A 14303-nucleotide genomic window follows, 5' to 3' on the forward strand; every position below is an offset into this window, starting at 1 on the left:
ACGTTATATCCTATCACCAATAAAATTACTGTATTGCCATCAAAGAAAGAAAGAGAGGACACATAATTATGAAGCATGTGTTACAGGAAAATAATGCGACTGAGTGGTTCGGGAAATATAATAATTCAAAAGACTAAGGATGGAGAGTTTGGAAGTCAAGGAATTGTTTATCCTTTGTACATGCCTCAGTGTTACATATATTTTATATTTTACAGAGACACACATGCAAGGGGACATTTGCTAAGGTACGATCACTACTCAATATTAATGGGAGCAACAGTCCTAGGCAGCAATTGTTCTTTGCAGTTGCTTCTATTAATGCAGTCGCTCCAGCTTGGTGTAATGCTTTATGTGTGAAGAGCGTGTCCTCTTTTTTATTCATTTGACAAAAAGTTCAGATATTCATTGGAATTGGCACTTTTTATAAATTAACCTTGTGTCAATCACACAGCCGGTCCTGTTACTTCCTGGTTTGGTTAGCTCAATTGCTCAGAGCACCTGCCTTGCAAAGACTCATCAAAGGGAGGTTGACTGAAATATTTATAGTCACAGAGTGTGAGCCAGTGGAACTAGAAGAAAATAATACTGTGTTGTTTATGTAAACAGAAAGGTAGATCATTTACTTTCATACAGAAATAGAAGGTGGATTATTTTGACATACCTGGATAAGGGTGGATTCCATTAGCAAACACAGCTTCAGCAGACGGCTGTCCGTTAGCCTGTGGAGGGAGCCCAGTAAATCCATTCACGCCAATTGGAGATGGTATGCTAGGCACAGCTGGTGCAGTGATACCTGGAGGGGTGCTTCCACCTTTACGCAGGGGATAGCACAAAAAAAAGAATAACAGCACGATTAAAGAGAGTAGTTCAAAATTATTTAAAAGTCATAAGGAATTAACTAGGCATGTGGATCATCCACAGAGACATAGAGATTGTTGTGAGACGTTTAAATGGAACTGGGATATTAGAGAGAGAGGAATATGGAGGTCAAGGGTCAGCAAGGAGTGGTCATAGGAGAATAGAGCGAAGTGTTAAAGGGGAGACAAAGAGGGTGCATGAATAAGGAAAGGGTGTGAGAAACTCAGAGTATTTAGAGGAGAAAAGAGGGAGGAGGAAGGAAAGACAAATAGGTCAGTGGAGAATTGCAAATGGGAGACAGAGAATTCAAGGGAGAAAAGAGGAAGGTAGGACTTGCAAACAGGTCGGGGGGAATAGTGAAAAGGACAGAGGGAGAGAGAAACACAATGAATTAAGAAGATAATAGAGACCCGAAGAAAGATAGACAACGAAGCCAAGGGAGGAGAGGGAACAGCAAAGAGAGAAGAGAGGAAAACAAGGGAAAGAAAGAGAGACAATAAGGTAAAGGGGGACTAGAGAAATGAAAGTTAGAGACACAAATTTCACTGGAGAATAGAAGGTGGAAGAAAGACAGACAGAGAAGTCAGGAGAAAACTTTATGTGTGTTGTGAAGAAGACACTAAACTGTTTTTGTGTCTTTGTGTGTCTTGTAGAGCACAATGTTAAAACGCCTTCAAGGTACTAACTTAAAATAAAGGGAATTTTAGTTCAACAACAGATGGCAAACTTCAGCTGCCAGTGTATGCAAACTCTCATGTGAAGCTGCACTGGGCATTTCCTCATCCTAATTTGCCAATATACCATGGCTTTTGCTAGTTTGGATAAAGCATGTAAACTGCTGCGGGCAAATCACTTCACCTCCCTGCGCCTCAGTTTACCCAACCTTAATTGAGTACTAATTATTCTCATATTGTTCTTCTTTCACCTCAGATGCTCTCGTGCTGTTTCTTATCGCCCTCACTCCCCCGCTCCACGTCCCCCGTCACCGCACACACACACACACACTACATATCAACGTCTTCACATATTTTTATGAAGTTCCGAGAGCTGACGTCTCTTTGGGATTTAAATGACAGTCGCTGTGCCTGTGCAAAATTAACATTCAAGCAAATATATATATTTTCCTTCATCAGTCAAGAAAAGAAAAGGGGGGAAGTTAAAAAAAAAAAAAAAAAAAAAGGACCCGCAGTGAATATTTCCCATTTTCTTGTGTTGGCAGATTTATTTTCTATTATCAGAGCTGACACTCCTACCTTGAAGTGACAGTTCCACACTGAGCTGTACGCTGGATAAAAGAAGCATTGTTTTCAACTGTCTCATCGTCTCCATTCTGCTTACTAAGCCCTAACTCTTTTTTCTGCTTCTGCTACTTCAGCATCTTTCTCTTTCTAGGACATAAAATGGAGGCAAACTTGTCCCCCCTTGCCTTAAAGTGGCATTGATGCAAAAGAAAAAAGATCTACATGATTTTATAAAACAGTGTCAAAACACTCAGTATGTGTGTGTGTGTGTTAGATTTAATAAGCCATAAAATATACTATTTAAGTGCAATAAAGGCTATCCTTTGCCTCTCAAGCTGTGATTGCCATTTACAAAATGGCTGCCTGGGCATCATGGAAAATTTATTTCATAATTCATAGTACAGATTTTTTCCTAAACATTAGCTCTACACCTTAAGGAGAATCTAGCCCAGGCATTTACCTTCCTTTATCTTGCCAAAACACTGATAAAGGAAACTTTTTTTCTACAATGCCAAAAAAAGATTTATGTTTAATATTCTTCTCTGTCTTCCTGCTTGACATATTTTCTTGCATATAGTTAAAGGAACGTTTCTTATGTGCATATGGTGTCCATATGTGTTGATGTTTTCTGAACACGTAAAATGTGTTTTTAGTAAGATTTTAGCCCAGGCAGTTATGATACATATGCTTACATTTCTATAACAATCAATCTTCTAATATATTGGAAAATAAGACAATGGATTTATTTATTTTTTTCAGAGGGGGAGGTTTCAGTATTAACTTCTTGTTGGAAAATAGATTAAATTTGGATTTTAGTTCAAAGATATCAGTTTTAACGACTGTATAATTTTATCTCTGAAAAATGTGATAGATATTTTAATATGTTTAAAAAAAAACAAAAACAAAAACAAGCGGCTGGTGCTCACATGAAATTTCAAACCATCAAAAGTACGTTTTTTATTGCCTCATTTTATCACGTGAAGGAAGAAACGCAAAAAATTGGGAACAAGTATACTTGCTCCTGTATGACTGAACTAATCCCAGATCCAATGAATGAACAGTCGAATATTTTTTTTTTTCCCGAGACATGCTGAATGCAATTTTCTTGCTAATACCTGATGTTGGTGTCATTGGAGCAGCTGCCAGGCCATTCATGTTTAAAGCTGCCATCTGCTGCATCTGCGCAGCTGCAAAAGCAGCCATGGGGTTCAGATATCCACCTTGAGCAACGGAAGCCATAATAGCGGCCTGCTGCTGCATCAGCTGAAACAAAGAGAACAGACAAAAAATATCATGCGTTACCGGCAGGGACCCCCCTAACCCCGAAAGTGCACATTAGAGATTCTTACAAACAAGCCACACAATGACAACCAAAAGTCTAGCTACAATTTCTGTTTCAGTTATCAGACCAACTTTTAATTGTGTAGTGTTTTGTCTTCATATTCCTCCATGTTTGACTATGCAGGTGGAGAGGGGCTTTGGGAGATGAAGGCCTGGACACAGGGTTCTTTAGCTCTACAGATCCACTGTTGGTAGAGGGGGCAGGTGCATACTAGTCATTTTTATTTTTTATTTTAAATCAGGCAGTTGCTTCGTAAAGCAGACACCTATTATTAAAAGAAAGTTAAATAGCATTGTGCTCCGACAGCCCACTTAGGGGGAGTGGATGATGTCCCAAGGTGACTGTCAGGAAGGGCTACTGGGCATCAGAACTTCACTCTATTAGTCAGGTAGTGTGGTGGGATTACATCGAATTCCTGGCTGTGTAGAATGAGCTTGTTTCCAGCTATGGTTTCATTGAGATCTCGTATAGCTTAAGAAGTACACAGTTCATGGGTTTAAAGTATAAAGCATAACATAGGAAACCAGGCAAACATTCTCCCTGTCAGTGCAGGAGACCTTACGCTTTCCTATGGACTCAAACCCTCAGATGTTTCTGGAACCTAGCAATGCCACAGATTGACTATATGTTTATACATAATGCCAATGACGGAATGGGCTAATGTAGGTTTTTTTTTGCATGGCTCTCGTAAATTGAGTGTGAAACCCCAGTTTTGGTACCTAAATTGACTAGTAATCCACTAAACCGCTAAAGCACTAGTGAAGCTGAAAAGTGTTTGCACATTGACCATCATGATTAGTTCTGTAAACGTTACAAGTACAGTAACAGTGTGTGGATCCTGTTGAATTACAGTTTTGGTAATCAGTGTTAATGAATAGACTGGTGCATTTAATTTCAAATGAACTGTGATATGTCCACATTTTGAACAATTAGCGGGTCTTCTGAATTCAGTAACTTAGAAGCGTCACATGGACTCTCACGAACAAATGAACCGGACAATGGGCCAGCATGTTTGTTTGCTTTGTGATTTGCTCTTCTGTTTGTCACCAAAAAAGAAAGATGATATAATAGGTTTAAAGCTGATAGATGATTAGGGGACAGTCACCAAATGTTGATTTTATTATTATTATTTAAGTAAGACCTCACTAACAGAGGGAAATAAGGAGCAGTAAAAATAAAAACATTATTTCTATATTTATATGTATTTAATTTAAATATATAATATATAAATATTTTTTTCTCTACACCTCCTTTCCCCCCCCTCTATTTGTTACTAATCATTGCCCATTAGCATGTGAAGGGAGCCCGATATCACTTATTTGTAGACCAAATGGTGAGATAATGCGTACTGCAAAATATTAACATCTTATTTCTATGATGTATATCATTTGCAGAGCACTCATTGGTTAATTTTTACAGCCTTTTTGTTTGTCAAAGTCATATCTTCTAAATCATTTGAATGAATAAGAATCGTCCAAGCTGAAATGCTAAAAGAATAGCAGCAAATCGAACACATTTTTGTTTCTGTACGAACTGATTCGGTAGTACCACATTTTTTCCATCATGCACTAACGAATATATCTGTGGTGCTGCCATGGATAATCAAACACAAAAGGAAACTAACACAATTATATATCCTAAAAGAGAAGACATGTAGACACTTCCGAGCTTTATATAACTATAAATGAAGGGGAGAGCCTTGAAACTGGGAGAGACTGCAAATAAGGAAAAGAAAATTATCTTGCACTCCGGTTAGTAGATATTTCACCTTCAGTTGTGATCACCTAGACTACATACAGCTCAACATAATAAATTCACATCTGTAAGCTTATATACAGCCTCATGATGCATATTAATAAAATATTTTTCTTCAGAAACAAAAAATATGAAATTTCACCCAACATAACACGTGTCTTTTAATTCCACACCAAGATTACATGTTTCTATCAGATCTCAATTGCCGAATGGGCCCAGTAATGTGAATTGGACACTGTTACTGAAAAATTAATGATTAAATCTAGCACCATCTGCTGAAAAGCTGTTTTCTTGTCTCCTGGCTAGATTGTCCTGTTAGATAAACCAATGAAAATAACTTTTTTAATAAGCAATTTGGGCCTTACAATGTCTGCAAATACTAGAGTCAAGATTTATGTATTCTGCTTATTTCTGTATTGATAAAACTGGATCGGCAGCACGGTTTGGCTTTTAGATGATATTACACATGCCAGTCTGCATCTGGGAAGGTGTGAAGGATCAATAACCTTATCCTAGCTGTTGCCTTGTGCCAATGCAAAACACACAACCAGCCCGCGGCTTACTGGTGCTCATCTTTTGCCTGGAACTGATAGTAGCTGCACTCTAGGACATGTGGTCCAGCTTTGTACTTTAGGCACCAAGCGTGATGGGCAGCTGCACCAGCTTCTCATGTTTATTTAAAAAAAATCTGATTGCCAAGGCTTGTCCCAGTGCCAAGTCTCCCTCGACTTCTCACTGTGATTTTAATAAAGCATCCAGCAACACTCTCCTCCTCCACTGAGTTCATGATGTATTAGAACAGTACAGGTATCTACTGTCTGTCACTTGGAACTTTCCGAAGACAGGATAGGGACGGAACCCTGGAGGTGATATTCTATCTGGAATTATTATGATTATTACTATTAAAAATAAAATAATTTAATAGCAAAATATTTTACGGTTATATTTCCCTAGAAAAAAAATTGAATTAGAGGAACATTAAAGGCTTCAGAGGACCCATTATTTTCTTTGTTTAATGCATGGCATTATATGATCTAATGCATTAAAGTACGCAAAAACATTAATTCAAAAATAGCAACAACAAAATATATATATATATATATATATATATATATATATATATATATATAAATATATATAAATATATATATATATTCACAGTTGAAGTTATACCAGGAAGTAGCTCAGCTCACTTACTTACGTTTCCTTACCAGCAGAGCTTAGGTATGGTTTCTGGAGATAAATTCTGGTGTCAGATTTACAATAATTCACCCAGCACAATTAACTACAACCTAACCTACATATATCATCACATGCATGGGGATTCCTACAATGTCCCATTAATTTGAGAAGTGCACTGATGGTTGTTATTCAAAGGCATGAGAAAATAAATGATGTAATTTAATAATGCATTTACGAAGTTCCTGCTGAAAGGTACGGGATGGACTGGAAATTACAATTACGACTGCTAGGCACAGGATGTCTCCTTCAAAAGCTGGTCACTCACTGACAGACATGGGGTGGCTAGTAAAATAAATGATTCTATGTGTCTTAGTTAAAGGATGGCTACTGGACAAACTGATATCCACATTACCCACTTGTGTGCGTGAGGGCTAATATGACAAAGAGCTACGGATGAGATCCTGGTTGGTACATGTTTTCAAACATATTAAGTTGTGAAAATGTAGAAATCTAAAAACTGATTAAGATAGTAATCTACTAAATATAATTTAAACTATTTATAAAACACCATTTTTAAAATGTTGTTTTGTGTTCAAAAGTACAATTGTTTTTTTTAAATTACACTCCTTTAAAAAAGTAATGCCTACAGTTTTAACATGTATGTCGTTGAATAAGTGCTTCTCTTGCCTATTAATCATGTTCCGCTGGTTGCATGCTTCTGACAACCCTCTGCCTGGATATATATCACATGATAATGATGAAGAGATAAAACGGAGGAGATTGGAGTCACAGATTGCATTGCCAAGATTATCAGGAAGTTCTGACAAAACTAGTTAAGATTTAGCAAGGCCCCCTCTCAGGGGGATGACTACATTTTAGGTTATCACATTTTATTTGCTCGCTAGAGGAGTCAGACACAGAGTCTGCTAATACAGCTTGATGCTTTCTCTTACAATGATCTTGAAAGGAACTATATGCGTTCAATGTGAAGTCGCTTCGACTTGTTCTTGAGCATATCATGTACTCATTGATGTTGTCCATTGTCCTGGGATTTGTAAACAAATACCTCTGCAAACGAGCAATGATTTGTATACACTTGGGAACATAAATGAGTACATTTGTGGAGCTTCTAACATTAATATGGATAATCTAGGTATTCTGTCAAGCCAACGTAAAAGTGGCTTAAGGATAACTCTGTGAATATTCTTGAGTAGCCCAGCCAGTGACCTGACTTCAACCCAATTGAACATCTCTGGAGAGACGAGAAAATGGCGATCCACCAAAGGTCCCCATCCAAACTGACAGAGCTTGAGAGAATCTGTAGATATGAATGGTGGACACTACCCAAATCTAGGTGTACAATGCTTGCATCAAACCCACACTGAGTTAAGGGTTTGAATACTTATGTCAAAGTATATTTCAGGTTTTTAAGTTCAATATATTTGCAATAGTGTCAAAATATGTTTTCTTTCTTAGTCCTTATAGGGTATTGAGTGTAGATTGATGTGAAAAAAACAAAACAGTTTACACAATTGTAGCAAAATAGTCTGAATACTTTCTGAATGCACTGTACACATGGCAGACAAGTAAGAAAAAATTGAAGAATACAATTTTTGAATGTACTGCCATGACCAAGATATCCCATAATTAGTCAAAAATAGACATTCCAAATCCTGCAAACAAGGAGCTATTTTCTAAGCTATGAATTTTCGTAAATTCAAACCAAATGAAAAACTGAGGCAAAAATAATTGCTTTTGAAAAAAGTTCTCAAATTTTGCTGTAGTCACAGCTTTTTGTCGAACTGATTTAATTGGCAATAGGTTTCGTGAATAGCAAATAACCCTTGCCATTATAGGCTTTACATTCTAAACTATGAGATTAAACTTTGGGTTTTGAATCAGTGTGCTGCTATCAACTAAACCACTCACACTCAGAACAAAAGTGCTCCCAGAATTCACTGCTAATGGTGTGTTTGTTTTCCTGAGTAGGGTCTATATAGACATGAATGGCCTAAACGTAAAAAGTTACAAAGCTCAGCTAATACCTGAGCTAATCAGAGCTTTCTATTGTACTTACAATACAACTTTGGTAAATGGATCCTTCAGTTAAGTGTATCTCTTTGATTACCCAGGTTGGACTAGAGTTCAATTTTTTTGACCACACCAAGTGATAATTTAAGTTTTTACTTTAGAACTATCACAACATGCATTCACTCAGGTTTTCTGAGAATAAGCTAAAAAAACATTACTGTCCATTGCTTAATCTCTTGGACAGGAAATACAGACTTGGGATACAGATATATTTGGAATATTATAATAAACACAGTTTAATATTTTCCTATAAAAAAAAGAGTATGTTCCTCTTGAGAATTATGGATTCTTGATAGGTTTCAATTAAAATTATGTTCAGCCGTAAAAAAATAAATAGTTCAGTTGGTTCTCTTGTCACCCATCAGATGTTGGAGTTAGGATGCAATCATTTCGTGAATATACCAAATCCACCAAAAGGGAGTGAAACGGGCCAATCAGTGTGCTAATAAATTAAAATATTATGTAAATATATATATATACACAATATGGTCCCCATCACTCTACCGTCTTGTTCTTACCTCGATGTGACTCTGTACCTTAGTATATATATCCAGGAAAGTGCACTCAAGGGCACTTTGTGATAAAAATAATGCTCTTTATTTGTAAAAGTAACACATGGGATAAAGTAAAAGTCAACTATTTGTATGTATATTACTTATACACAAGAGCAATATTTTCTTCACAAATTCCTCTTGAGTGCACTTTCCTGGAAATATAATTTATATATTTTTAAGTACAATGCAGCACATTTTACCTCCATTTTGTTCACAGATCAAATGAGAAGACGTAATAGAGGGAAAAAAAGGAGGAAAAAATAATATAATATATTTTTATTAAATATTCAATACATAAATATAAAAATATAGATTTTCCTTTACTGCCCCTCAATTTCTCTCTATGGGTCACATCTCACATGATCTGTGAATAAAATCAACATTTAGTGACTGTCCCCTGTTCATCTTTTTTTCCCAATCATCTCTTTTTTTAACTCCACGAATGGAACTCCGAATCATGAAACAAATGAAACTGCTTGTCCGCTGTCATTATATGTCTATATAGCATTTCAGAGTTAAGGAATACGGAAGAACCGACTATCTCACAAGAATTTGGACAAATCGAATGTTTGAAACTAAATGCACAAGTCAACTGTCATGCTTTCCTTTTTACATAGGCTATCCGTCCTGATAATGATTTATGCGTTTACAATCTCCCTGTAAGTATAATGCAAGATTCATGAACAGCAGGTAGTAAATTAATAACTTACTGCTTGAGCATAGGCACCATAAGCTCCAAACTGGACAGCCATGGGGTTAAACATGCCCATCTGACCGGCCATTTGCTGCATGCGCCTCATTGTCCGTTCTTTGTCTGTGTCTGCAAACTTCACAACCAAGCTCGATGATGCCCCCTGCAAAGTCAAAACCAAACAACAACTGATTAGAAAAAATCGGCTATTTACAAAAAATGCAGCTTAATTTACCAGGATAAAACAGGTACAATAACAGAGCATTAGAGCCATCGTGCTCTATCAGACCAACATATATCATAACATAGCTCTTTTACTGAAATGGCTCTGACAAGTAAAACAAAGTCACATTTGACCAAATGTAATTTTAGCAAAGATGCTGAAAACATTGGGAACATTGTAAATGTCTATTAAAGCATACCATGGGATGTTTTGGAGTCATGTATCCTTTTTCAAAACTTGCTTGACCTTCTCCAGGTAATTTTGAGGTGGAAAACCCCTCTTTACAGTGTGCAGAGCTAATATGGAGAGGGCCCTGGTGCAAGGAATTTCTAGGGCCTTCTGTAGCACGTGGTTGGACAAAAGGCAGATCCTCAGCTCTCATAATGATTTGCCAGCCAGGTATCTACCACTTGCCCCGTCCTTGCAGGGCTGTATTTGCAATCAGTGTCTGTGTGTTTGTATGTTGGAATGTTTTTGTAGGGAGTATGTGATTATATATATGTATTTGTGTGTAGTGTTGGTACTTGCATGCCGTGTGTACTTGTGTGTAGTGTTGGCATTTGAATGCAGTTTGTATTTATTTGTAGTGCTGCCATATAATGCAGGGCATATTTGTTTGTAGTGTTGGCTCTTAGAATGCAGCGGTGTGGTGTTGGTGTTTGAATGATACAATTTCCTGGCTTCCAGTGGGTCTGGCTGCTAGCTGAAACTGATGGGAGTTTGGAGATAATGCAGGCTCTCTCCTTCCTCTCCCTCCCACCCCTTTGTGCCTCCATCAAGCTTAGGAAGTCACCTAAACTCTGTCTGTATGAAAAGGGCCAAGCCATGCTGTTGAAGTGCCACAGAGCTTGACTGGGCCCTAAGTGTGAGTACCGCTTGATGACCCCTCCTCCCCAACAGCTTGCTGGCCCTGGTAACAATAATAAAATCAATGGCTATATACATTTTAAAACAATTTGTTTAACTTAGTAGGAGAAGATACCCTTTTCATATCCACATAGGAGACATTTCCTGTTGTAAACTGTCATTACACTCAATAAGATATCTTGCAATCCTTTTTTAAGGTGTTTGAGGTTGTGTCATCATAATATTCATTAGTAAAAAATAGATCAAATATATTCTTTGGTTCTAATGCAGACTTGAGATATGCCCTTTGTTCTTTATGCATATGTTGCTAATTCCGATAGAGTTCTGGTACTCTATTTTATACATTATGAACCAAGTCTTAAGGTTGAGAAATATCAGTTGTGAGCGAATGAAGCATGGATGTAGTCTGGAAGAACAAGGATAACATTCTTCGCATTTTTTTCGTTACAGCGTAATGTTGATATTGATTTCATTCTTAATTGCAGCTCATCGACAATGGAATATTTTAATGCATACATTTCCTGCTAAGTTGCAGCCAGCCCAGTCTTAATTAGACTGCAACACTTATTTAATTAACCCTGATCCTCTGTGCTGTTTACTAAGCTGAGTCTAATGATTGCAGTCTCTTTAGACCTGTGTGTGAGAAATGCGAGCAGGATGGTAACGAAGGTGTATGTGTGTCTAAGATTAGGGATTCCTCAGGGGTGTTCATTGAAATGCACATTCAATAACCCTTTTACTGCCACAGGAGACGCATTCTGCTTCCCTCAGTCACTGAAAAGATTCCGATAAAAATAAAGGATATATATTTGTGTTGAATGTGTCATCTAAAATAAAATAAACACTGCTCATTTGAAAGTGGTTATATGTTAAAAATACACAAAAGGAAATTTTGGGTCCAGTGCAAAATACTAACATTTTGTTGGTGTTTCACTTAGCACCTTGGCAACAGATAAAAATAAAAAAAGGTCTAAAGCAAATTAAAATACAATAATTGTGCAGTTTACTGTATCCTGCACAGAAAGGGACACATCTTCTAACCAGCTCTTTCTGGAAAAGACATAAGGGCTTATGTTCCATTCTATATATAAAATGGAATGGAATATAATGCATACGTGCCAACAGTTCCAAGTCTGCCAGGACAGTCCCACATTTTGGGTTACTATCCCAGCAAATAAAACAAAACGCCTCATTCTAATCAGGGTAAGGAAGAAGAGGTTGTCTAAGATGAAGGTATAGTTTGTAAGCTATTACCTCTGATTGGTTAGCCAATCATGACACAGCTAACCAGTGCTACATGACACAACTAACCAATTATAACCACCATTGATAATTAATGTGCATTCAGTAACTAGTATATATAGCTATGGAAATGGGACTATTCCACTTCTGAGTACATACCTCTTGAGAATGTGGAACCAGAACCTTGGATTAGTCTATGTTCTAAACTAAATTCAGAGATCTATTTCCGACAGCTGCTATTAAAATACTTTTTTAATGATTTTTTTGTTATATGACTGTGATTAAATCACATGCTGTGAAACTAATAGGTGTTGTTTACAAACTTTTTTAGTTACATAGTTACATAGCTGAAAGGAGACTTGCGTCCATCAAGTTCAGCCTTACTCACATATGTTTTTGCTGTTGATCCAAAAGAAGGCAACAAACCTAGTCTGAAGCGCTTCCAATTTTGTAACAACTAGGAAAAAAATCCCTTCTTGACCCCAAAATAGCAGTCAGATGTCTCCTTGGATCAAGCAGCTATTAATTAGAAATTATATCCTTGTATGTTATGTTTTTGCAAGTATTTATCCAATTGCAGTTTAAACATCTGTATGGACTCTGATAAAACCACCTCTTCAGGCAGAAGAGTTCCATATCTTTATTGCTCTTACTGTAAAAAAAAAAACCCTTTCTTGGCCTTTACTTGGGCATTTCTTCTTGCAGAAACAGATAACGTATTAAGATTCCCAAAGGAACATACATTGTTTCACTCATCTCTATTAATCCCAAACCTTCTAAAATAAATAAAAGGGAATTATACAGATTTGCATCCAATGTGGGAGCCATGCAGCTGTTGAACTACTTCAGATGTAGGTTCAATCATGAAAAATAGAAATTAAGTCACATGCTAATGCAAGTTGTACAGTTGTTTCTACTATCGTGCATAGGTAGCTTACATTTTTTTTAGGAAGAATGAATGGCAGCTGGGTCTAGCACTCATTAAACAACTTTCGATACAACAGGAGATATACCGTATATACTCGAGTATAAGTCGGGTTTTTCGGCACATTTTTTGTGCTGAAAAACCCCAACTCGACTTATACTCGAGTCAATGTCTGTATTATGGCAATTTACATTGCCATAATACAGACTGGGGGCTGTGTAGGAGGGGCAGAGAGCTGTTACTTACCTCTCCTGCAGCTCCTGTCAGCTCCCTCCTCCTCCGCGCCGGTCCGGTCAGCACCTCTGTCAGCTCCCAGTGTAAGTCTTACTTACACTGTGACTTGCAGAGGGAGCTGCACGGACCGGCGCGGAGGAGAAGAGAGCTGACAGGAGCTGCAGGAGAGGTAAGTAAGAGCTCTGCCAGCCCCCCTCCTACACAGTACCCATCCACTGGACCACCAGGGAGTGAGAGCCCCCATCCCTGCTATGTATCAAGCAGGGAGGGGGGACGAAAAAAATTATAAAAATATAAATAATAATAAAAAAAATAATAAAAATGCCCACCCCCCACCAAGGCTCTGCAACACACAAACACACACACACTTAATTCACATACACACACACTGCACTCATACACACTGCATTCACACACACACACACACACACACACACACACTGCATTTATAAGCACACACTGCACTCTTACACACACACTGCACTCATACACACACACTGCACTCATACACACACTGCATTCATACACACACACTGCACTCATACACACACTGCATTCATACACACACTGCATCCATACACACACTGCATCCATACACACACTGCATCCATACACACACTGCATCCATACACACACTACATTCATACACACACTGCATTCAGACACACACACACTGCACTCATACACACACTGCACTCATACACACACTGCACTCATATACACACGCTGCATTCATACACACACTGCACTCATATACACACACTGCACTCATATACACACACTGCATTCATTATATACACACACTGTAAATAAATATTCAATTAATATTATTTTTTTAGGATCTAATTTTATTTAGAAATTTACCAGTAGCTGCTGCATTTCCCACCCTAGTCTTATACTCGAGTCAATAAGTTTTCCCAGTTTTTTGGGGTAAAATTAGGGGTCTCGGCTTATATTCGGGTCGAGTATATACGGTATGTATAACACCACCATGGAAAACAGTGGACGGAATAGGACCTCCTGACATCTCAACCACTTCCTGATCTCTGCAGACATCTTCACATAAGGTGGACTTGTTTCACAAAAGGGCTATTCAGA

At 37.6% G+C, this 14303-nt stretch overlaps 1 protein-coding gene across 12 annotated transcripts in view; it reads right to left on the bottom strand.

Moving 5' to 3' along the window:
- The window catches only part of CELF4 (CUGBP Elav-like family member 4), an 865251-nt gene that overhangs the window by 82989 nt on the left and 767959 nt on the right, over nucleotides 1–14303 (bottom strand). For all 12 annotated transcript variants that reach the window (XR_010090871.1, XM_063453839.1, XM_063453833.1 and 9 more), the window contains exons 6-8: nucleotides 9734–9877; nucleotides 3215–3362; nucleotides 662–811 (exon numbers count right to left, since the gene is read on the bottom strand). Coding sequence is in view for 11 of the 12 variants with exons in the window: in XM_063453839.1 (XP_063309909.1) it covers nucleotides 662–811; nucleotides 3215–3362; nucleotides 9734–9877 (442 nt within the window). In the remaining variant the exon portion in view is untranslated. The remainder of the gene's footprint in view (nucleotides 1–661; nucleotides 812–3214; nucleotides 3363–9733; nucleotides 9878–14303) is intronic.

Source organism: Pelobates fuscus, chromosome 5, assembly GCF_036172605.1.
Source record: "Pelobates fuscus isolate aPelFus1 chromosome 5, aPelFus1.pri, whole genome shotgun sequence".
Lineage (NCBI taxonomy): Eukaryota > Metazoa > Chordata > Amphibia > Anura > Pelobatidae > Pelobates > Pelobates fuscus.